Source organism: Rosa rugosa, chromosome 5 (assembly GCF_958449725.1).
Source record: "Rosa rugosa chromosome 5, drRosRugo1.1, whole genome shotgun sequence".
NCBI lineage: Eukaryota > Viridiplantae > Streptophyta > Magnoliopsida > Rosales > Rosaceae > Rosa > Rosa rugosa.
In genome coordinates this window covers 8,437,671-8,461,709 of record NC_084824.1, presented here as the reverse complement: position 1 = coordinate 8,461,709, position 24,039 = coordinate 8,437,671, and the positions used below count along the sequence as shown (strand labels likewise).

The 24,039-nt window shown below is 37.2% G+C and overlaps 4 protein-coding genes across 5 annotated transcripts; 3 read left to right on the top strand and 1 right to left on the bottom strand.

Moving 5' to 3' along the window:
* The first annotated feature begins 178 nt into the window (after positions 1-178).
* LOC133710926 (origin of replication complex subunit 4) lies at positions 179-4,509 on the top strand. The gene is made up of 16 exons (XM_062137081.1): positions 179-304; positions 404-494; positions 575-631; positions 744-791; positions 1,098-1,148; positions 1,234-1,277; positions 1,356-1,419; positions 2,399-2,485; positions 2,665-2,756; positions 2,863-2,944; positions 3,057-3,142; positions 3,246-3,355; positions 3,480-3,572; positions 3,644-3,708; positions 3,797-3,940; positions 4,157-4,509. The coding sequence occupies exons 1-16, from the start codon at positions 195-197 to the stop codon at positions 4,190-4,192; spliced, it is 1,260 nt and encodes a 419-aa protein (XP_061993065.1). The 5' UTR covers positions 179-194; the 3' UTR covers positions 4,193-4,509.
* A 438-nt stretch (positions 4,510-4,947) lies between these two features.
* LOC133710483 (pentatricopeptide repeat-containing protein At1g22960, mitochondrial) lies at positions 4,948-7,880 on the top strand. Its single transcript, XM_062136558.1, has 2 exons — positions 4,948-7,403; positions 7,510-7,880. Exon 1 carries the CDS (start codon positions 5,127-5,129, stop codon positions 7,290-7,292), a length of 2,166 nt encoding a protein of 721 aa, XP_061992542.1. The 5' UTR covers positions 4,948-5,126; the 3' UTR covers positions 7,293-7,403; positions 7,510-7,880.
* Positions 7,881-10,693: 2,813 nt separating this feature from the next.
* Positions 10,694-13,259, top strand: LOC133709442 (palmitoyl-acyl carrier protein thioesterase, chloroplastic-like). Its single transcript, XM_062135187.1, has 6 exons — positions 10,694-11,364; positions 11,471-11,604; positions 11,949-12,062; positions 12,163-12,331; positions 12,414-12,482; positions 12,579-13,259. Exons 1-6 carry the CDS (start codon positions 11,014-11,016, stop codon positions 12,906-12,908), a joined length of 1,167 nt encoding a protein of 388 aa, XP_061991171.1. The 5' UTR covers positions 10,694-11,013; the 3' UTR covers positions 12,909-13,259.
* A 176-nt stretch (positions 13,260-13,435) lies between these two features.
* LOC133709441 (CDP-diacylglycerol--serine O-phosphatidyltransferase 1) lies at positions 13,436-20,157 on the bottom strand. Of its 2 annotated transcripts, XM_062135185.1 has the most exons (14): positions 19,767-20,157; positions 17,857-18,046; positions 17,241-17,306; positions 17,092-17,151; positions 16,380-16,470; positions 16,028-16,082; positions 15,801-15,880; positions 15,559-15,675; positions 15,389-15,473; positions 14,759-14,850; positions 14,275-14,528; positions 14,073-14,161; positions 13,770-13,941; positions 13,436-13,651 (listed from the first exon to the last, which is right to left on the bottom strand). In XM_062135185.1, exons 2-13 carry the CDS (start codon positions 18,018-18,020, stop codon positions 13,814-13,816), a joined length of 1,281 nt encoding a protein of 426 aa, XP_061991169.1. In that variant the 5' UTR covers positions 18,021-18,046; positions 19,767-20,157; the 3' UTR covers positions 13,436-13,651; positions 13,770-13,813. The 2 variants fall into 2 exon arrangements, with proteins under 2 accessions (XP_061991169.1, XP_061991168.1); XM_062135184.1 differs by having other exon boundaries at positions 13,436-13,941.
* Between the last annotated feature and the right edge of the window lie 3,882 nt (positions 20,158-24,039).

Below are 24,039 nucleotides of genomic sequence, written 5' to 3'. Positions count from 1 at the left end.
TTACCGAGCGCCGTTGACGTTTTCTTCGTTCTAGGCCTCAGAGGAGTGGGCCGTCCAACCTTTCGGCCCGCAACTATTTCTCTTTCTGGTCTGATAGAAAAAAGAAGTGGGCCAAGGAGGTTTGGCCCATTTCTAGTTAACCTACTTAACGCTTTGTTTCCCGCCATTCCTCATCTCCGTTCTGACTCTCAGTTATGGGGCGAGAAAATCCGGCGGAAAAAGCCCTAATTCTTCTGAGGACCAGACTCTGTGACCCGAATTTCATTTTCCGGCCGCTCTGTGAATCTTCCGACTCGAATTACAGGTGAGATTGTCTCAGTTTTGCTTCGAAACGCTATCTTTTGACTCTGATCTTACGATGAAGCAATATTTGAAGTAAGGTTCTTTTTTTTGTCTGTTTCAGCAAGCTGAAGTTTTTAGTATCGAGTTCGATTACCGAGGCGTGCAATAACTCTATCCTGCTTCTGGGTCCTCGTGGTTCTGGAAAAATTGCTGTATGCCCAAATTGTCCATTATATTTGTTTTAATTCCTTTTATGATTGAGTAGTTAAGATGAGTTATTGTTGTGTTTTAGGTATTGGATCTTGTGATCAGTGATTTATTACAAGAATATCCTGATACCATTACAGTGGTATGCTTATTTCGCTTTTCTTTTTTCTTAATTTTCTTTGATTTTTCATGGTTTATTTGGCGATTGGATATACTAGTGTGGATTTTGATTTGCAGTGGACATTGTGTTGCAGATTAGGTTGAGTGGCCTTTTGCATAGCGATGAGAATTGTGCGTTAAAGGTTGAGGATTCTGTCTTTTTTCATTCTTTTCTCACCCAATTAATACTCTAGCCGGTTTAGTTTCCATCTTGTTTTGTTTTATTGTCGCATCAGGTTCCATTGTTACTTTTCATAATGGTATGGTTAAAGAGCTTTTAGAACAAAACGGTCCATGTTTGAAGTTATAAAGTTCTATGATATACTATAATCTATACACTTGATCGTACAAATATGTTAGTATGAAGTTCTGATTACTGCATCAGGACATTTCTATACTGTAAGATCATTGTCTTGTTTGTTTGTCTAATATGATTTTTGGTTATTCAGGAAATTTCTAGACAGCTATGTACGGAGCATCAGTTGTTGTTTTCAAAAATGGTAACATGCATGTTTATCTGTCCTCTTTGAAGGAAGTTTACTTCCACAAACTTACAGTTCCTTGATGTTGTGATGACTTTTATAGGCATCATTTGATGAGAACTCCCAGTTTCTGATAGCCATGTTACGGTACGTATATAAGGTTTTCCTGATGTGATTATCATCAAATGGTTAGACGCTCTGATGGATCTTATCTCTAATGATTAGGGAATGCGGATTAGCACATAAAACAATCATTTTTGTGCTGGATGAGTTTGACTTATTTGCTCTGGTAAGATCTCATCATCCTATCCCCATTTGCTTTTTCTGAAGGCTAGCAGATTGTCATTGCTCATAGTTTTGGCTTTTTCTCTATTTTCCCTTTCTTTTCTGTAACATTTACAATGGGTAAAAGCTTTCTTTTACGTGGCCAGATTCTAAAAACTTTTAGAGATGAAAAGGCATCATCATGTTTTGAACTAGAAGCAATGTGAAATGCTATTAATTAACAGGTTTTAAAGTTGTTAAAGGTGTCATTAGTGTTGTTGGAAACCTGTTTAATTAACAGTAAAAAAAGCTTGGGACTGCAGAATCAGTATTATGAGGAGAGAGAATCTAGATTAGTTGCAAGCATATCTGGGGAGGAAACTTCCATAAAACTGCAGGAAAGTGTATTTTCATGAAGGAGAAATTAAGCTATTTATCTATTTCTTGAGGTAAAGTTTATGCAGCATAAAATATAAAGAAAAAGTGACAATCTTTGGTCTACAGAGATAAAATGTAGGGAAGTCATGGAAAAGACAAAATTATCACCTAAAGCAAAGCTTTGCCTGTCCATTATCCCTATATTGGAGCTTTGCCGAAGGGGTTTGCTTGTCAATAGCACACCTGACTTATCTTTTCAAAATTTTGACTGTGGTTGAGTGTTTTTGGTTGAAGTGTCTACAATGAAGAGTAAGAAAATCATTTGCTATGTGCATAATGTTCTGGCATATATTGGATAAGAAATGTTCATACATAAGCTACACATACATTCCTTAAAGAGGCTCTTTTGGGATGCCCATCAATATGCATTATGAGTATGCGTGATGCTTGATGTGATTTTTGACCTATGTTGCCTCTAAGCATGCGCTGATTCATGCCCTGGACAGTTAAACTTATAAGTTTAGGGGCATATGAAATTCATTAATGTATTTGTTAGATTTGAATTCAGTGGCTGTAAAAATGAAAACTGTGACTCTGATGCTACTCTTCATTTCTGTCTTTTGCAGGGAAAACAGCGATTACTTTATAATTTGCTTGATGCACTGCAATCAGTGACATCTCAAGCTGTTGTTATTGGTGTCAGTTGCCGACTGGTATGCTTTGATCTCTTCCTGGTCAACATTTGTTGTCATGAATGTGAATGCCTAGCACTATTATTTTCAGATTCCTGTAAATTACATTCTAAACAAGATGTAAAGTGGCTGCCATTGTTTGGATAATTATCAATGAATTGGATTCAGACCAGTGAGTGATGAAATACTTTGCCATGCAGGATGCGGATCAGCTTTTGGAAAAAAGAGTAATATCTCGATTTTCAAATAGAAAGCTTTTGTTTCTTCCTCCCTCTAAGGAAGACATACAGCGGTAAAATCACTAACTTCTGACTAGGGTACCTGTGTGGTTTTTCCTCAAATATTAATAATTCCAGTGTAGTTCCTGTTTATATTTACTTTATGCTCTAATGATGCAGATTGTTGGAGCACATTTTATTATTGCCAACAGACTCGGGCCTTCCTACAGACTATGTTGTTGAGTTCAATGCGAAACTTCAAGTATCCTTTTCGGACTGAGATCATTCGGAATATGAGAGTATTACATATGGATTTGATTTTACAGCGTTCTAGAAGTTGATCTCGGCTATGTAAAGTCCTTGACATTTTACAGAACATATTGGCTGATGAGAGGTTCGAAGAGATTATATACACATATCTAAATATTGATTCCACAGTCAAAGATTTCTTGAGATATCTGTAAGTATATTAATTCTTGCATCTTGAAAGAGTTGAATGGATATATTGCTTTTAATCTTATTCATCAGCATTCATACTCACTGTTCATAGAACATGCCACTAGATTCCGTGCTGTTTCTAATATGGACTTGCAATCTGGAATGCTGTCGCTTGAAAACTTCAAAACTGCACTTTCCAATATCCAAAGGCATCCGAAGATGGAATGCATAAAAGGTGTGAGCATTTAATTGCTTTTTCTATGAGATTGCTATTGGTGGATTTCAACATCTGCATCCTTTTTCCTTCCATGTCCATAGTTTCTGTCTCTTTACTTGTGACAATGAATTATTCCAAGCAGATTGTTCAATATTGGAACTTTACATTTTGGTATGCATGAAGAGGTTGGAAGTTAAAGAGCACAACTCATACAATTTCACTACTGTAATGAAAGGTAAATTTCAGCTTCTTGTTTTCTGTTTACTATTATTAAGTTTTTGTTTACATGTTTGGCATGTGTGACAGAGTACAAAAGCGTACATGATTCGTTCCAGACATCTGACTATTATGCAAAGAATGTGTGCTTACGGGTAAGGATTGCTCCTTAAATTGAGTTCATAAGAAGTCCTACTCTGGTGAACCAATTCAACAGTATTTTCATTTTTCTCATCTCTGCAGGCATTTGAACACCTTCTGCAACGTGGACTGATTGAATTTATAGACAACAGAGGGCAAAACCAGTCTGTTGAATATCGTCCGGTGAAACTTTTAATCTCATTTCATCAACTACATCAGGGCCTGAAATCATATCGTTCTTGTCCTGTAAGTTACTGCTAGTATATTGTGTCTTTGTGTGTGCATGTGCTTGCATTTTTCTAGTTTGTTGCAAGTTTTTTGAAGGAGATTGAACACAAAACCTACGCTATTTCTAACCTAACCCTCTTTTCTTTCGGTATCATTGAACTTAATGTATACGAGTCACTTGGGTTTCATGAGTTGTGAAAGTGATTGGGGTCATCGTTGTGTTTGTGTTGACAGGCCATTCTTCAGAAAATAATGGATCGTGAAAAATAAAGTGGCTGGTGGGTGGCCAACGTGGCTGGTTAGCTGCTTCATGCTTGTGATGATTAGAGAGGGCATGTGAATTCTAGCATTTAGTTTCATTTAATTTTTACTTTTCTAGTTGCTATACGAAATGTATGAATGTAACTCAATGAGACATGGAGCTCTATGAGAGTTGGACATGTTAATGTAAGTTACTACAAAATGCAACTCAGTGAATTATATTCTTGAATTGCATTCTGGGATCCCATTCAGGCAGTGGAGCTATAAAAGCCAAATTCCACTTTTCTTTGTTGAAGAAAATCCACAACCTTGCTTGTTAAATTATTTTTGGTACCAAATAATTCCTAGAACTGATTTCCATGAGGTTGTGATTTGTTTTTTTTTTTCTTTTACCACCCCTCATTGATGTGTATTATTACTATTATAGCAATTAGCAAGACATTATGGTTAATTTTGAGTAGAGTAAAAACCTATTTCATCTGAAAATTTTATCCATGGATAATTCTTTTTCACAGGTCTCTCGTACTATTAAAAAAAAAAAAAAAACTTTTAATGGCGATTTATTCATCAACAAAAGATATAATAATATTCACCTGATTAGTAACTAACCAACAGCCAAATACATAGCAATGAAATTCTTCGGCTAAAATCCTAAAGACATTTAGCTATTGGTCGGTAAAATAATGTGCCAACGAAAATTAGTCAGTAAAAAGTAAAAGCCTAAAAAAAACACACACTTTGTTTTACCTCTTTTTTGGTCGTAAAACCTCTACGAATGAAACCTCTAGACCTTTTGGGCGTTTGGGGTCGGGGGTTTGGCATAGAGAGTTAAGCGCCACCATGAGCGGTGATGCCGTCGTCACTGTGTAACCCCTATGGCTCAAAACCCAAAACCCAATCACCTCTGAGCTCCTCCTCCTCCTCCGCCTCCGGATGAGTATCAATGACCCTCTGCGCCAGAGCTTCTAAAGCTTTCAAGGTACGCCTCCCTCCTCTACCCCTCTCCTCTTCCTCTTCCTTCCACTCCCCTTCCCTCCCCGCCGCCACGTCACCTCTCTCGGACACCCACTACCGCGACCTCATCTTCTCCACCATCCGAACAACCCCCTCCGCTTTCCGCACCCGCGACTGGTCCTCCTCCCACCGCTTCCGCCCCGTGATTTCCGACCCGGACCTCTTCGTCCGCGTCCTCGCCCAGATTCGGGCCAGGCCCACCGTCGCCCTCCGGTTCTTCCGATGGGCCGAGGCCCAGCCGGAGGTTAAGCGGTCCGAGTTTGTCTTCTGTGTCATTCTCGAGATTCTGGCCCACCACAACATGATGAGGTCTGCGTATTGGGTGATGGAGAGAGTGATCAGTGTAGATATGCACCATGGCATTGTGGGTGTTTTGATTGATGAGTATGTTTTCGCAAAGGTCTCCGTCAAGCTGCTTGATCTCTTGTTGTGGGTGTGTGCCAACAAGTTGTTGGTGGAGCAATGCTTGTGGATTTTCGACAAGATGATATCCAACGGGTTGTTGCCGGATGTGAATAACTGTAATAGGCTTCTTAGGATGCTTAGGGATAGCAACCTTGCGGCGAGTAGAGCTAAAGAGGAGGTTTATAGGAGGATGGCTGAGGCCGGGATCAACCCCACCATTGTTACTTACAACACTATGTTGGATTCGTTTTGCAAGCAAGGGGAAGTGCAGCAGGCGCTTCACCTTGTCTCGGAGATGCAGAAGGTGGAGTGCTTCCCCAATGATGTGACCTACAATGTGTTGATCAATGGGTTGTCGAAGAAAGGGAAACTGGAGCAGGCCCAGGGACTGTTGCAAGATATGTTGAAGTCAGGATTGAGGGCTTCAGCCTACACGTATAACCCTTTGATTTGTGCGTATTGCAAGAGGGGACTGCTTGCAGAGGCATTGAATCTCGTGGAAGAGATGGCGGCAAGAGGAGCCGCTCCTACTGTGGCTACTTATAACTCGATAATGTATGGCCTCTGCAAGTGGGGGGGCAGAGTTACTGAGGCCAGGGACTGGTTTACTGATATGTTAAAGAAACGATTGTCGCCTGATATAGTTTCGTACAACACTCTTATATATGGGTATTGTAGGTTAGGGGACATATGGAATGCTTTTCTACTGTTTGATGAGTTGACACGGAGGCCTCTCACTCCTACTGTCGTTACTTATAATACACTCCTGGATGGTCTATGCAGATTGGGGGAGTTCGAGGTTGCTCAGCAGCTTAAAAAAGAAATGGTCAATCAAGGAATTTTCCCTGATGTTTTTACATATACTATTCTTGTAAATGGATATTGCAAGGCAGGAAATTTATCAAAGGCCAGGGAGTTATTTCATGAGATGTTGCATAACGGACTGGAGCCGGATCGCTTTGCATACAATACTCGAATAGTGGGGGAATTGGATCTTGGTGACCCATCCAAGGCATTTAATATGCAAGAAGAAATGCTAGCAAAGGGTTTGCCTCCTGATTTGTTCACACATAATGTTTTTGTGGATGGAATATGTAAATTGGGCAACTTGAGTGAAGCATATAACATGTTGCAGAAAATGGTACATGATGGTCTCGTGCCAGATCATGTAACGTACACTAGCATCATTCATGCTTACCTGGTAAGTGGCCGTCTCATGAAGGCTAGAGAGGTATATGATGAGATGCTGAGCAAAGACGTGCATCCCTCAGTTGTAACTTATACAGTACTGATTCATGCTCATGCATCTAAGGGGAGACTGGAACTAGCATATATGTACTTCTCAGAGATGCAAGAGAAGCGTGTTCTGCCAAATGTTGTTACCTACAATGCTCTGATAAATGGTCTTTGTAAAGCTATGAGAATGGACCAGGCTTACGAGTTCTTTACTCAGATGGAGGAAAAGGGTATACTTCCAAATAAGTATACATACACTATTCTAATAAATGAGAACTGCAGCATCGGCAATTGGAAGGAGGCTTTGAGATTGTACAAACAGATGCTTGACAGAGAGATTGAGCCTGACTTCTGTACACACACTGCACTTTTTAAGCAACTAGACAGAGACTATAAACTGCATGCAGTTCATTGCCTTGAGAGTTTAATTCTTGCCACAGAAGAATCTAGCTAGTAAAGGAACTGCTGATTCAATCTCAGCAAGACAGTTTGAGAGGGGTTTGTCAACTCCAGACAGAAGCTATTCTGTTACAAGCTGCATAAATTCTTTTGAGTTATACAGCGAGTAAGATATCTTCCTTCAATGTTTGCCTCAAAGGCTCAAAGTACTACCTTTTCAATTTCTTTACATATTGTTCTTGCCCTGATGATTACCTGGTTTGCTGTTACAGATGATTTATTAGATGGGTGCTGCTGATGGCTGAGGTTGACAACCTGAAACTGAAAGGTCAAATCCATAAATACCTCATTTTTGTCATTGCTAACCTAAAAAGAATATACTTGAAATTAGTTGAATTGGATTAATTTAATTATTCTAAACCATTTTTGTTGAAGAGTCGACATCAGTGTACAGATGAAACTAACTGTATCATATTGTTCCAAAATAAAATCCCTGACAAAATTGTTTGTTCATTCTTTTATTGTTTTTGACAAGGAAAAGAGGGAAGGAGAGAAAGGATGAACTTTTGCCATTTTCTGTATAATTGTAATGAATATGATTTTGTCCGGTTGAAATTTTGCTACTATGATTTATTGTCTTCAACATGCGAATTGACAGTTTTACTGGAAGCTGCTAAATGTCTTGTACATCGCTATGACTCCATTTAGCAGTTGCATTGTTCTCATACGTGTATTTTACATCCAAGTACTTTTCTTAAATTTAGCTATTGGATAACAGTGATGCAATGATGCATTTTAGGACAGTGTATTTTCAATATATTAATTTTGCCAGTTAAGTCTTTCAATGTAAGATGGCTTACATTTAGATTGAATGCCGAGACTGCTGGTGGTAGGAACTCTCTTATTTGTGCTCAAGCTTGGTTCAAGTCTCTTATTCCTGCAGGTCTCCTGTACTTAGATCCCTCTTGTCATTTTCCAATCATCCATGGGTAAGGGGCTGCCACCTTCTACTTTTTTCATAAAAACAAACGAATGGAAAGGGAAGAAAGAGAAATTTGATGTAAGATGTATTTCTTAGAGAAATCTGTTGCATTTTTTTTTTTTTAACAGTAAATCTGGTGCATCTGTGAACTTTCGCTTAAAATAGAAACAGGGTATTGAAATCAAAGGCCATTTGAAATGGAAACCAATAATACTCATTTTCATGTGGCATTCCTTAATGTGATTGTTATGAAATGCAGTTTAGTTTCCTGTAATTCAAGAACTTTACAGGAAAGATTAGATTTTGCCATATAGCATGTATATGCTATGGTTTTGATTTTACCCCTCAAGTGTGAACCTTTACCCAACTGTGAACTGGAGATGGAAAGGAATTTGCTTTGTGCTGCTTTGAAATTGTTTCCTTTGACAATTTTTCATCAAATCAGGGCCAGTCCTTGTTTCTTTTCATCTGCTTCTATGCGAGTGTACGTTTTTATTTAACAGTAAGTTGGAACAATGCTATTTTGCAAACATAATGTTGCAAAATTATGCTACAAAAATCCAATTTCGGAACGTTGATTGCAATGCTTTGGCATAATCAGAACAAAAAAACAAATGGAAAACACCGGTGGGGCTTAGGTTATACTAATTGCAGAGAGGAAGTGCTTTATTTGTAAAGAGGAAAACTCAAAGTTTGGTATACTACTGCTTGTCTCATTATGTTTTCTCATGTATTACAATACGCTTCATGGATGCATACCATGATTGTCCTTGGCTTTGCTTGCTTGTTTTGTTTGTAGAAAAAACATCCCAAGTGCCCCTTGGGAATAGCCATCTCCTCATTGCTTCAATCACTAATAGCAATGTTTGACGAATCACTTTCTTGACTGCAAAGAATCAAAGATAGTAAAATACCCACAGTAATTATGCCCCCGAGGTTAAGTTTTTAACGGTTAATTTTCAAAGACATTGATAAGAGTTTCATTTCACACTCTAACTTGCTTCGGAGAATCCTTAGACCGAAAGAATATTGATTTTTCAATTTCTTGACTGCAAGAATCTGCTTCTCCTGGAGGCAATGAAAACCATTGCACAAAGTTGAGGAAGTTTCTGAATAGTTCCAACTTCCATAGTTTGGATAAATTGTTCTCGGGAAAGATCCATTCTAATACTAACAAAACTGTTTATTTATTCACTTAAAAAAAATTAAATAAAAGGTTAAAAACCTATAAACTACTAACTACTATATAGTTCTGACTCCAACTCTATAGAACTTGCACTCCATAGCTTTCTCTTAAAAAAACCCCTCTAGTACCAAGATTTCTACCAAAAACAATGTGGACTACAGCACACAATTTTTGGATAGAATTGCATGTTCTTATTTTCTCATCTTTTCTGCTCTTAAATATAATGATTTTTAAACACCTCGTACTGGCGGAATTCAAAGATCATGATGCAATTTTTTTTAGGATTTTTCCAAGTCAAAAACCAACGAAATTTTTTATAAAAAAAAAAATCATTTGAGGTTTCAGTGTTCGGTCAATTGGAACATGTTCTAAAAATCATGCTATACTAATGGTGTGTTTATGGTACAACAGAATTTCAAGAAAAAATAATGTTAACAAGGTTGAACTGTTTCGGCATATCATTACATTCCAGTATTCCACGAGTGTTCCTATGACACCTCCCAAGTCTCATCATGACAAACCATGCAAAGCTCATTTAAATTTAAAATTGTCTTATTTCTTATCTCACCATTGGTAATACTAATTGACGGAATATTGAAATTTTTAATAAATTAGAGGTATAATATGCAAGACACTAAAATTTGATACATGAATGCACCCACAGCACTAAAGTTGTTCTCAACTGACTGGTTTTTAATTTGCCTTATGATGCAAGCATTTCTACTTGTTACACTGTCAGTGTTCCTTTATGTTCTAATAAAGCGAGGGGCATTTATGTTCTTTTAGGTTCTATTAACCACCTAAAAGAATAAAAATGGTTTTCTATTTCCATTTTTTTAAGAAATATTGAATCTTTAGGAAGTCATTCAATTCAAAACACTCACTTAAAATAACACAATAGAAAACTGTCAAATTATGAGATGACTGCTAAACTTTAACTAAGAATTAATTCCTTAGAGCGTGTTACAGAACTATTGTTCGGTTCCTTCTGCTATTTTAACTGTTTGTTGACAAAGAACAGTTTTACAGAATTGATTCCTTGATCACTTCATCACCATTTTCTCTCTGCCTCAAGTGTGCAAAAAACAATGATAACTGTTAAGAGCAAGAATCAAAGCTACGTCATTGCTTCCCTGCATAGGAAGACTACATTTCTCCAGCGCAGTCAAAGTCCCAATTGTTGGCTAATATGTCTTCATCAGCTGGTGTATAATAATTTGGATCCATTTGTACGTTTGTTCTCACAAATCATCATCAAATCCGAGATCAAAGAACTAAAAGCTGCTGTCATGCCCTAAAACCAGAACATCCTCACTATGCAGTTTGAGACTCTACAATATATGCCAAAACAAATACTATTAACTTTTTTTGTCTGCTCCTAATACTCGATCAAAACAATGCATAAAACCCAAATTTCTAGCAGAAATGTTCACCCTCTTCATTATACACAAGGCCATATCTTTGAGATATACAATTCTATAACAAGGGCCCCTAATTTTCTTCCGCTCCCACTCTTTTTTTCTTTTGTTAAATCCGTCCCTTGACAACTATAAAAACATTGCATTACCCATTTTACAGTTTCAAACTTTATACCAAACTAAAACAAAAATGGCCACCTTCTCAACTCTAGCCTACTTCCCCATTACAATTAGGTTCTCCTGGAATAGGGCCAGCAGTTATGATCCGAACAAGAAGAGCCTGAACAACATCAAGATTAATGGTACTTCAACAAAGTCCACAACCCAGCTTGACATGGCAAGCGCTTTAACCTCAGTTGCTTACATTAGTGAACAGCAAGTTCGACAGAATATTCCGACAACCAAGCAGTTTGTTGATCATTATCGCCAAGGGATGATCATCGAAGGTGGTGTAGGGTACAGACAGAGGGTGGTTATTAGGTCTTATGAAGTCGGTCCTGATAAAACTGTAACATTGGAGAGCATCCTTAATCTTCTGCAGGTCATAATAAAATATCAATTAACCTGTTACATATGATTTCCATTTTATGCATACAGTTACATTTTAATCTTAGAAGTACTAATTCCTGGGGTATGTTGTTATGCAGGAAACAGCATTGAATCATGTGTGGATGTCAGGACTCCTCAGTGATGGGTTTGGAGCAACTCATGGAATGATGAAGCATGATCTCATATGGGTTGTGTCAAGAATGCAAGTTGAAGTTGATCACTATCCAATCTGGTAAGTCTAATCGTTGCGTCACTGTTATAAATCAAACAAACTCATGTCAAGTCCAATGCTTCAAACATTGCAGTATCAGCCACTTTACTAAACATGAGCAGTCTAACAGTGATGTTTCCCTAGTTAATAACGAAAGGATATGAAATTGAAGTTTTAAAAAAGAATGATCATAGGATTCTTCTCCATCTTCAAAATCATTAGCTGTCTAACCTTGGAGTTAGTTAACAAACAACTAGTAATAGTAAGGCAATATTCATAAAATCAGAAGGTAACTTGCAGCTTAATTTCTGCTACCAACTTAGTTTAGTAAAATATATATAACATAAAATGGAAACATCATGCAGGGGAGAAGTATTGGAAATTGACACTTGGGTTGGGGCATCAGGGAAGAATGGTATGCGTCGAGACTGGTTAATCCGAAGTGAAGCCACAGGTCATGTTTTTGCTAGTGCAACCAGGTATGTAATAATTTCTTCAAACTCAGTTATGACTATTTCATGCTTGGTGAGGCATGTATCTCTTAATGATGCTAATTGGGATATGTAAAACATGGAACAGCACCTGGGTGATGATGAACCGAACAACAAGACGCCTCTCAAAAATGCCAGAAGAAGTGAGAGCTGAGATTGCACCTTGGTTTATAGAGAAGCAAGCAATCACAGAAGATGTCCTAGAGAAAATTGTCAAATTGGACAACAAAGCCAAGTACATGAACAACGACTTGAAGGTAAAAAGACTCCTACACCACAAGTCAGGGTTAGAAAGAATTTTGGCATATGCTGAATATGTAATTTTCTTACTATGTGTAGCCCAAGAGAAGCGACTTGGACATGAACCAGCATGTCAACAATGTCAAGTATGTGAGGTGGATGCTTGAGGTAGAAACAAACTATATGTGATTTACATTCTTTACCTAGTTAAGTTCTAATCATTTTTAACTCGTAATTAATCGGGTTCACCTACGTTTCCGACAGACCATCCCTGACCAAATTTTAGAGGCTCATCAACTGACAAGCATCATCCTAGAATATAGAAGGGAGTGTGGGAGCTCAGATATAGTTCAATCACTGTGCCAACCCGATGAAGACGGCATTCTCAAAGATGGACTGAAACAAGATAAAGAAACCAGTCTCGTAAATGGGTTTTCCTTGGCAGCTGAGATTCTGGAGGGTAATGGATTCCTTGCATCCTTTGGCAACCAAAAATTACGGTATACACATCTCCTTAAAATTGATGGGGAGTCCCAAAATGACGAGATTGTTAGAGGAAGAACTACATGGAAGAAGAAGTCCTTTTCGCCATAGGAAAATATTTGTATTAGGGAATGGGGTCAGAAGCTTGTCCTCTATGAACATCAAGGAGAATATTTCTCAGCCCACGTACATCATGGGCATGATGTGGAGCTTGCTTCAAATCCCAGAAGGAATATTTATGCGTCTTGGCTCTGCTTCAGCTTCATGGGAAGCTGATTGAGATCCTAATAAACAAAGTTTAATGGCAGGGTCCCCAAAAGAGCACGACAAAACTCATCATGGGTTCTACCGAGTGAATAAGGGTGAAATGTGTGGCGATGATTAAGAGGGTTTTGATTTAAGGTCTGTATGTAGCAGTTGTGGTATTATTTGGTCAAGATTATACTTGGATTATTTGGTCAAGATTATTCAGCCTCAGAAACGTGTCTGTTAATTTCCAACAGTTACTCGACACATTAAACAGTAAAAATGATTTCATAAAGATGTTATTAATACATGATGCTCTCAACACATAGCTAATAAAATGTCCTCTATTTAAAGAACAGGAACTTTGGTGAGGAGACAGAAGCACTGCCCAGTGAAAATAAGTGCCATATTAATATATGGGAAATTTAACTCATGTGGTATATTATTACAAAAAGTGACTTTATAAAATGATGAAAGAAAAACTAAAGAATACAACATCAGGGAATCTGTAGTTCAAAATGACTCGTCCTTTGACTTGGGTCAAATCTGCCAGTAATTGTGGCAACCAGTAATTCACGAGCCTTTAAAGTATTTTCCTTTTCCACTGCCTAGCAAGAAAGAATAAATATTCTCTACTCAAGGAACTGTGATCCACTAATCTAAGAGAATCAGAATGTACAATTATAATTTATAAAAGTGATAAGCATTTACAACATGGATTGATACCCTTGAGGAAGCAATTCAAAGAATGAAGTACCACGACGGAACAATCATCGCCTCTTTCTCCCTAGAGTTCGATGCAATTGCCAAGACCAAACAATCAAAAATATTACAAGTGCCGCTCCAACAGACATCCAAAACACTACCAGCCATAATGGCATTGGTTTCGGATATAATCCTAATCAGAATCAAAGAAAAAAATTGATGTCAATCACATGACTAAAACCAACTCGTATGTGCCAGCACACTCAGGGGATAAGACAATAATTAACAATTAATTTTCAACAGAAAAAGGAAGTACGGATGTACCATGTCCAAACTTGATGCAAATGAGAAGTTCAACAATGCAAATAGCAACAGAAAGCCAACAAAATGCTCCAACCTTCTTCACTGGTTTCCTGCATAACATGGTAAAACAGTAATTAAGCAAAAGGGTAAATGGTAAACTCATATCTTGTTATATGTGTGTGGGCGCGCGTGCGAGAGAGAGAGAGAGAGAGAGAGAGAGTACCGGTCTTGAAGGTATGAATTGTACTCGCGAATTGTTGGAATTGCAATTAGCCACCACAAGATCAACCTATATACAATCACAGGGTTGCGGGGAGGAATCCATAGACAGAACTTTAAAAAGAATGTATTAAGCTCTACAGTCATGAATACTATGCAAAGAGTGATGACTTGAACGAAACGCCATGGACCAAGTAATGGATGCCACTCATCTTTGTCCCACTGAGCTGGTGTAAATTGTCCCAGAGTTCGTTTCACCTGAAACCAGAACACGGTTGCATCACTAATGACATCAACTTAAGACCATGGTAACTATCATCTATTGACAGCTTATTTAACAAAGGAAGGGACATGTTACTTACTAACCGCATACTACAACTGTGATATTTGCTACTATTTTCAAATTTTTATAAATATAAGCGAACATTTTCCAAGCAATCCGCAAAAACAATACATTAACAATAATGTGTAACTGACTCTTTACATACTTTTCCAATAATATTGGGTTGACGACTTAGACCGACCCACTTGTATGTTTTTCCATCAAAGTACCTAACAGTATGCATTCCTGCCCAGATACCTGACAAGTATGCCAAACAGAACTGGTCACAAAAATCGCAAACATAATTCTAGATAATATCTTGCAGAAGGACATTTTAGAGCCATCATGGATCAAAGTTCAAGATCTGCTCATGCAAATTTTGCATAATATGCTTACTGGTCCTGTCAAATTACTTAAAAACTCTAATAATATAGCAACGATTCAATTTCTATCTAATTGGAACATATAAATCAAGTTACACGAAGAACATCTAAAAGGATCCACATCCGGCAAGTTAAAGTGTTAAATGCCATAACAGTTCGAACTGGTAAGCAACTACTGTAGAGAGACTGACCAAGAAACATATGCATCACAGTGACACAGTTTTGGTTCCCAGGGTTTTTAACAAAAATTAGAACACATAAAAATCATAATAAATTACCTATACATAGCAAGTAAAGATACCCAAAAAAAATAAAGAAAAGAGAAATTTCCTATGCTGGTAAGACCGTAAGCCACAAAGATTTCACTACTACTCAGAACAAGCCCAATAATAATAAAGTAAGAGGGTTCTCACCAAACCAGTTGCAGATCAAAATGTCAAGAATAATACTATCCCACCAGCATTCATTGAAATTTGGTAACATATGACGGAAGGTAAGCTGACCATGAAGAAAAAGAAAAACTTCAGACTACAGAAAAACCACTTGAGCAAAATACAAAATTAAGGTGAAGTCAAGAAATAACCTCCATCAACTCAAATCCAATTGAAAGCACCCACAAAAGGGGCTGATTACGGATCAATATAGCTTTTCCCCACCACCCAATTATATGAGCGACAACAAATTCATCAAAAAGTGTTTCCTATGGAGACAGGAAAATAAATATCAGAAGACTGGCGAGGTGGCACCTTACTGATAGTACATTGAGCACATAACAGCACGCGAGAAGCAATTTAAGTAGATAAGTTGTGAAAGAAGAATTCATACATAAACATTCTTAAACCTGCTTTTAGGATTATCAGGCAAATATATACGACAATCAGCACCATAAGATCTTTCCGGGAGTTCTGTAATAAAGAAAAAAATACAAACAAAGAATGAATATCTTGAAAATGCAGCCAACAAGAAGGTAAGGCATCTCAGATAATTTGAGTACATAATATTCCTTATAAGCTAGTGCCATATTCACATTTTAAAAAAATAAATTGCATTACCAACACCAAGATCAGGATGCAGAAACTTCATGAACTGCCGAGCATCATCACGCTTCTGTAAATTGAAAAACAAGATATTAGCTACCACAGGAATTTAACTGCAGTACAATTCACAATGAAAATTTTTCTAGAGATGAAAAATAAAACGAGGAAAGAAGGAAATTGACGACATTGGAGACCCCTGAATTTGTAAGTAATGCACCAATTAGAGTTTTCTGGGAAAACTTGTGATGCTTCAATACATAAAATAGGCAGAGAAAAGAACTTGGCTAGGTTTTGTAAGCATAAATGTGTGTATATACAGACGTAAAAAAAACTAACATATTAAATTATCAAGAAAAACAAAACCAACCTGAAAAAGTACAAATGTAAGAGCAACTAGGTAAACAACAGCCATTCCGTGAACTAACCGCCAAATTGCAGGATGCGGTCTGATAAGAACCCTGCATGAAACGTAAAAGAGCATAAAGCTAACAGTCTGACCAGGCATTGCTATAAACTTTACTAGCAAAAGTAGTATTTGCATATCGGAAAAAACAACCAACTCTATCCGATCCTACATTGAAACAACCATCTAGTAGAATAATAGCAAAATGAAAAGCAGAACTGAAAAAGACTGACCTGAATATACATTATTCCCATCCCTTTACCAAACCAACCATATGGTTCAATAAATCTATATCCCAATATTTACATTACAATAATTTTCCATTTGTTAAAAAATTAAAAAATATATATAATATTACTAATTAAAAGACTTGCAAAATTCTCTTGCTTATCCACCAACAGAGACAACATCAAGGTCTCCTACACTCCTCACTCTTTTCCTGTCAGATTATAAAGCATGCCAAATCCCCCAAAAATCTATGGGCTTCCAACTTCAGGTGTTAAAACGAACGACCCAAGAAGTAGTACTAATTATTTTCACAATATGACATATATGCCTACATCCCATCCCAAAAGCCATGCTACTAAGTTTCAAACCACTGATGCAAAGGTTACCACATACTGTTAAGATTGCAAAAATTAAATGAAAACAAAATTCGCTCAATTCAAGAACTTACGTAGATGGGGCTTGGAGCAAGCAATAAGCAAGAAAAACTGCTATCATCGCCCATACACCCCTGCAAGAAAGATCAGCGAAGGCATTTAGATGATTTCTAAAATGTAAATAACAACAAATAATATCACGAATTAACAACACAGAACAAACCTTTTTACAGATGCAACAAGGTCTCCAGATGCACTGCTTTCGGGATCTAAGGCTCCACTTACCCAACTGGTGGAAAAATTAAAACGATTAACATGAGCCGGCAACAGTTTAACCAATTATCTCAGTACTTTATACGAATATTAAGAACATAGCTCATCAGTGTCGATACTGATAGATATAGGGTAAACATAAGGCACTGGAAATGAGTAAGGCGGAGGGCCAAACTCCAGCCCTACGGGTGGGGATAGTGCTCTATTACTGAAATTGCAGACCCCACACAAAGATAAGGACAAGGCCTGTAAATACTTTCAAAATTCTACAATTGTATATTGTGCATATAACATAGGCAATGAAAGGAAACATAAAGCACAATATCTTGACCAATGTTAAACCTGAAAAAGTGAAAAGAGATGCTCTACAAATTACGAAACAACTTATTTTATTTTGACACATGATTTTTCAAGTCTACTAGAGAATACCTAACAGCCTCATTCACTCATTGCATCACCCACACCATATTCAACTGCCTACTCGAATACTAATGCAAGCACAGCCGGATGATAAACAACTCAAACTACATGGATAGAAAGAACTACTAGGTAGAAAGTGCACTCACATAAGAAAACATGCACCAATAAGTAACATTGAAATGGTGCGAGGCTTGTATGCCCATGCAGTCCATGGATCCAGTTCTTCGCCTACATTTGACTGACTCGTGTCACCATTTTCTTGAATATAACCATCCTTCCTCCTCGTTCTCCTATGGCCATTAGGCTCCATCAGACATGAAAGATGCAACTTGCTTACTACAGAGAACAAAATATAGGATGCAACAGGTGAGATTCATGTTATTCAAAAGTCTTGTCTGATTGTCTCCTCTATATAATCTATGAACTAAAAAGAAAACAAACTAAGACTAATAAACGTAATAGAAAATATAATATGCTTTGACCTGCTAAAGGTGCATGCAAAGGAATACAATAGTGAGACTTATTCACTATTAGAACGTAAAAACAAACTACGAGTGGTTTTCTTATCCGTAACAGAAATAACAAATGGCATGTCAAATTTCTTAAAGCATATGAAAGGGCTATCCATAAATGCACTTCATGGAAAAGATCTTTATAGATGCAGTTACTTTAACAAGACCTCATTTGAATATCAGTTCCGTTGGACCTTTTTTCTTGTATAAAGGTAAAAGTTAATAGTATAATTGACTGAGAAAAAGACTAAAGTATTCAACTTGCAGAAGTTCAAGTACATTGTCAACAATGTAAATGAAAGACAAACAACAAACTAGTTAAAGCAAATATGCATGATAAGTAGACGGACAAAAGCTTCTTACTGTAATAATTATGACCACCTCATAACACAAGCACGTGTAGTAAAAAGCAAACAGGCATGTTAAGTCGCTAAGTTCTTCTGTGATGAAATTTACAGAAGACTACCGCATGGAACTCATCCTCGTAATTAGGGTCCACACGGACGATGATGGCAACCATTGATGTAACATAACTTAAAGGACAAAAGTATTGGTTCTTGATAATGTTAAAGGAAACCTCTAATTCAAAACAGCGCCATCCCGAATAAGAATATGATTCGTTGTAATGCTATGAATGTTACAATGCAAATGTTTGATTCCCACAAACCACTAAGACCTACATGTTGAGACATAGATTTGATAAAGAAGTGGAAATCTAGTCAGCCTTTAATTTCAATACATCATGCACCTTACATAAAGGTAGAGTCCCTACAGGGTGTAGTAGCATCCAACACCATTCTCTGTAAAGTAACTATCACCTTCCACATACAATTTCCACCATGCAAATACTCTTATAAATTTTCTTAAGTGTAATCTTTTAGAGATCTAATCCCCATTAAAAGTCCAAACCTTCAGAGGTGTACTGAAGTCCAAACTTGTGTAACCTACTTTCCACATTGTTTAAAGGTGAAAATAACATTGACGCTACTAAATTTGAATACGGCAAGTAGTATGTCCTGGATCTATTAATACAAACCAATCCAATCCGAAAATCATGTTGAACACTGGGGTCTCCCTAAATCCATGGATACACACGAAACTCTTCACCTAGATTTGTAGCCTTACTAAACAAACAAAAGCTTGAGCAGAAAGCATTGATTACTACTCTGCACACTGCGGAACGTGCCAAAGCAAAACCAAACCGTAGATGCGCACACAAAAAAGAAACCAAGAACACAAATCCAAAAATCAATGCTTTAAAGGCTACCCACCAAAGCCTCTTTTACTGAACACTAAACCAAATTCAAATACCACCTACTGAGATCAAACCAACCAAGCAGTCCATAAAATCCCAACTCAAATCTCTGCATGCCGGAAATGATTAAAACTCCAACTTTTCGAAAAACATAACCAAAAAAAAACTCACAACCCGAAAGGCAAGTGCCATTCTTCTTTCATGACAAGAACACACGAGTATTATTAGTTCAGAGAGCGAAGAGAGAAAGAGGTTGGCGTGGAAAAAGGGTGGAGATAGATATACTTACGTAGAAAAAGGCGTGGTAGAAGATCGTGGCCGTCGGATCAGAGGTCTTGGAAATTTGAAACAAAAGAGATGAGTGAAGGAAAGACTCTAAAGCTCTTTGTAATTGAATCAAAATCTGCAGCAAAAGACTGAGAGTCTCTCTCTCTCTCTCTCTCTGCAACAACGGCGAAGGACGGTGATGAGGGGAGAAAACCCAAAACTGATTTTTCCGCGACTGCGTGTCTCTCTCTCTCTCTGTGTAACTACATATATATATACAGGCCTGTGAATGCGTGGATTTATATAAGCAGAGAGAGAGAGAGAGAGAGAGAGAGAGAGGCGTACGACGGTCAAAGAGAGATTTGAAGTATATGTCAGCAGACCAGAGAAGAGAGTTTCAAAGATTTAACCTTTTTTTTTCTTTTTCTTTTTTCAGATGCTGTTATGCAATAAATAGGGGAGAGTAACACCCATGCCGGAAGTACCCCTCAGGATATTCTTTAATTGCAGCCTATATATTATCTCAGTCTCAGAGGCGATTCTTTTTCTAAAAGGCCTCTGCTACAACGACCCTTTGGCTTTTTTTGTAAATTCTCCCCTCTAATTTGTTTTGTAATCGCCGCGTGTTTCCAAATTAATCTGATAGGTGGATTTCTCTCTTTTTGTTTCATTTTATTTGTTTGCGTTTATCTTGACATTGTATTGAATCGAATCAAGACTGTGCGTTGTCACTATGAGATCACAAAACAATTGAAAATATCGGAGGTTTTTTGCAGGTTTCTGTAAGGTTGCAACGAGGCAGTCTATGTTCTTTTTTTCCTCTTAGAATTATAAGTTCTGTTGAACAGTTAGGTTCAATGAGTCTACTTTCTTTTGAGCTAGAGTTTTGGTGTTTAGGTATTGAAGTGAGTCATTGTTTTTGCGTCACTTTCAAAGACCACGTGTTTTTTCGTTTGTGTCAACCTTTGCGCACATGATGGTGAAATAGCTCTTAATTTTAGCTACCAAGATGCATCATGGCTCTCCTGATTGTTCTAATTTTTATTGACCGAGTTGATATATAGATTACCCCACTCATCACAGTGATTAGATATTGAGCATCCTTGACTCATAACGATTATCCTTAACAATTTACATATAAAGTTATGCATGATTCTCCAATTGATCGAGTTGCTGGTAAAAAAGATACCACAGCTCACCATTCCATGCTTGGTAATCATTCTTTTCTATTAGAAGACATGCCTCCCTTACTCATAAAGATTATTTTTAACGATTTACCTATAACTAAAAGTTGTTTGTGATTCTCTCAATAATTGATATGTAGGTAAAAGAGATATTACAGATCCACTCATTCGTGCTCCGTAATCATTCTTGATTTCTTTCTTTAAATAAAAGTATCTTTCCTACTAAGACAAAAAATAAAAATAAAATTAAAAATTTTTAAAAAATAATAATAATAAAAATAAAAAGGTAGCGATGACTTTGTAAATCAAAGTTGGATTGCAATTTTGACCGAAGCAGCACACGGGGCAGCCTTTATTATAAATGCTCATGTGATATGTGGCCGGGCCTTGCAGTACAGTACAATACCAGTCATCAATGAAAAAGCTGAAACCCAGTCGTCCCTCATGAGTAAACCAATCCACCCGGGTCTTTCACTAATCATTAGATTAGATTAGATTTTGATTTAGGCGAATAACACTATATTATTAACAAATTAAAAAGTACCATCCTTTTTAATACTTTCGAGAAAACCTCATCATATCTATGATCCATTACATTTGAAAATTGGAAAATTTTTCTATATACCGACAGTGAACCAGCAAATTCAGCCGATCTCAACTATTGATATTTATAGACAACCTTATTTTAATAATAAATATATATATATATATATATATAGTGTCATCTAACCGTCCATTTCTGTTGGTGCAAGTGCATGTCAGTGCACTGAATACTCTTTCTTGAAAACAGTGTCTCATGCGCGTAATTTTTCATCATATTCATTATCAATCGGTTCTATGGTACTTTGGCCTTGTTTGGTTCGCAGAATTGAGGACTCAGGAAAGGAAAGTCATTACTTCCTTTGTTTGGTAACCACAAACTCCGGAAATACTTTCCTGACATAGGGGAAAGTAAGGGGGGAAATCATTCCACTCAGACCCCAATGGGATTGATTTTCCCTTCTCATTTCCCAGCATTTATTACAAAAGTTTTGGACAACAATACCCTCTCTTGCATAAAAAATTGGTGTACTTTTGAATTTTTATGATGTTGTTTTTATTTTAAAATACAATGGTATTATTGAAACATTGATATATTTTTACTTTCCTTTCCTGCACTAACCAAACACCAGAAGGGAAATCAAATGGTATTTCATGAATACTTTCCCTGCTTTACCAAATAGAGGAAATGAAACTTGACAGGAACTTTAGTTTCCCTTCCCCTTGGGAAAGATAAGGGAATTGATTTTCCTTTCGTGAACCAAATGGGTATTAATTTTCATGGTGGGATTTTGGTACCTTTTTTTTTTTTTTTTTTCAAAGAGAGAAACGAGATTGGATTTGGATGGATCAAGTGAATTTAAAAAGTACAATGGGTAGATGGAAAAAGCATCAAAAATAAAACAGTATGAGAGATGGATAAAGATAATAAGAACAAGATTATATGCCAAAAAACATTGAAGAAGTGCTTGTTGCTCAAGAGTCTGCGGCCGGGGTTGAACGGTCGTCGCATGATTACTGCTAGGGTTTAGAAAGTAAAGCGCTATCATTTGTTCTTCGCTATGCTATCTGGTACTTTAGTATGTAGACTTTGTACTATTATTATTATCTCCACCTCATCCCATATGTTTTTATGATAATCATGACAGTGTTATTTATCCAATTATTCCAGATTCTAAGCTTTAAATCATTGATTTCCAGGATCAATTAAGTTTTAATTCTGTCATTAATCAACAAACGGAACCTGAATATTATGTCAATCTGAACTTTTGTTCTGTCTCAAGTACTGTATTATCATATTGTGTTGGTACGTAGTCTGTTAAGGTGCTGGTACAGGTACAGATGGTTAATAGTGACAGTACTGGTAGTCCTTTGGACCCCTTATTTAGTCCTTCCCGTTTGCTATAAACTTTTTTATAATGATGATAATCCTCGTGGGAGCGTAGTACTGTAGTAGGGTTTTCAGTTTTGTGGGTTCCCTACAAACCAATCAATGCGGAATAAATATGAACAATATAGCTTCAACTTCATCACTCATCACTCATCACTCATCATATCAAGCTTTTAGGTAGAATAATCCAGCTGTTGTTTGGGAGGAGGAATATTGCTTTGAGTTGTTCAACATTGCAATTCACAAATGCTCTCCTCACCAATCATTATCATCAAAGGCTCCACTCAAAACCCGTCTCCCTTTGTTCCACCCATGGTACCACATTTCTCTCCGTAACAATCTAGTTCCATAAAAGTAAAAGTTACAATTACGAATTTTTAGATCATTCGTGGATTAATTTTGAGTTCGATGTTCTAATTTTCATATTGTTCCGGATCTCGCAAGTGGAAGTGCGTGGACCATTTGACTGACAACTTGACAAGCCTGCCCACATTGCTCCATGGGAGTCAGGAATAAAAACCCAAAATTTCTTTTCCAATGTTTCAGCTTTTGTTAATTGTCACGGGATTCACAAACCTGACCAATTAAGTGGCCCAAAACACACGCACAGTTGCATATTCATAAGAACTACGAAGGGCCATATAGGCAAAGAGGTCAATTTCATCTCACTACCAACTCCAACAAACACAGCCCAGTGTGTGTTTAACGTAACAACGAAGACGCGTCGTCACATGGTTGGGAGGATTTGGAGCTTAAACAAGTAAAGGCTTCAGATTTATCACTTTATGAGGAGCATTATGGACAATTGGGACATGAAAGGGGTCAGAGCCTCCCAGCCTGTCCCATGACACAAACATTTATCATAATGGTTTAGATTCCATATTTTTCGACATTATTTACCTAATCAATAAGCAATGCCCCGACACACCATATCAATGTCGCATTTCGAGGTCGGATTGAAATTTGTTTATTCTTTTTTCAAGAGAAAAGAGATGGATTAATCTATGATCACAGAATAGAAATGAGGAAGAACCCCCAAGGCTTCTAAATGTTGGGGGCAACACTACTGCAGTATGATGCAGAGAGCTTTATTTTAATTTTGAAAGCTGTTGTGGTCCTCTATAAGACAAAAAACCATCCTTGTAAAAGATATTTAAGAAATTAGAAATCAAAGACCCATC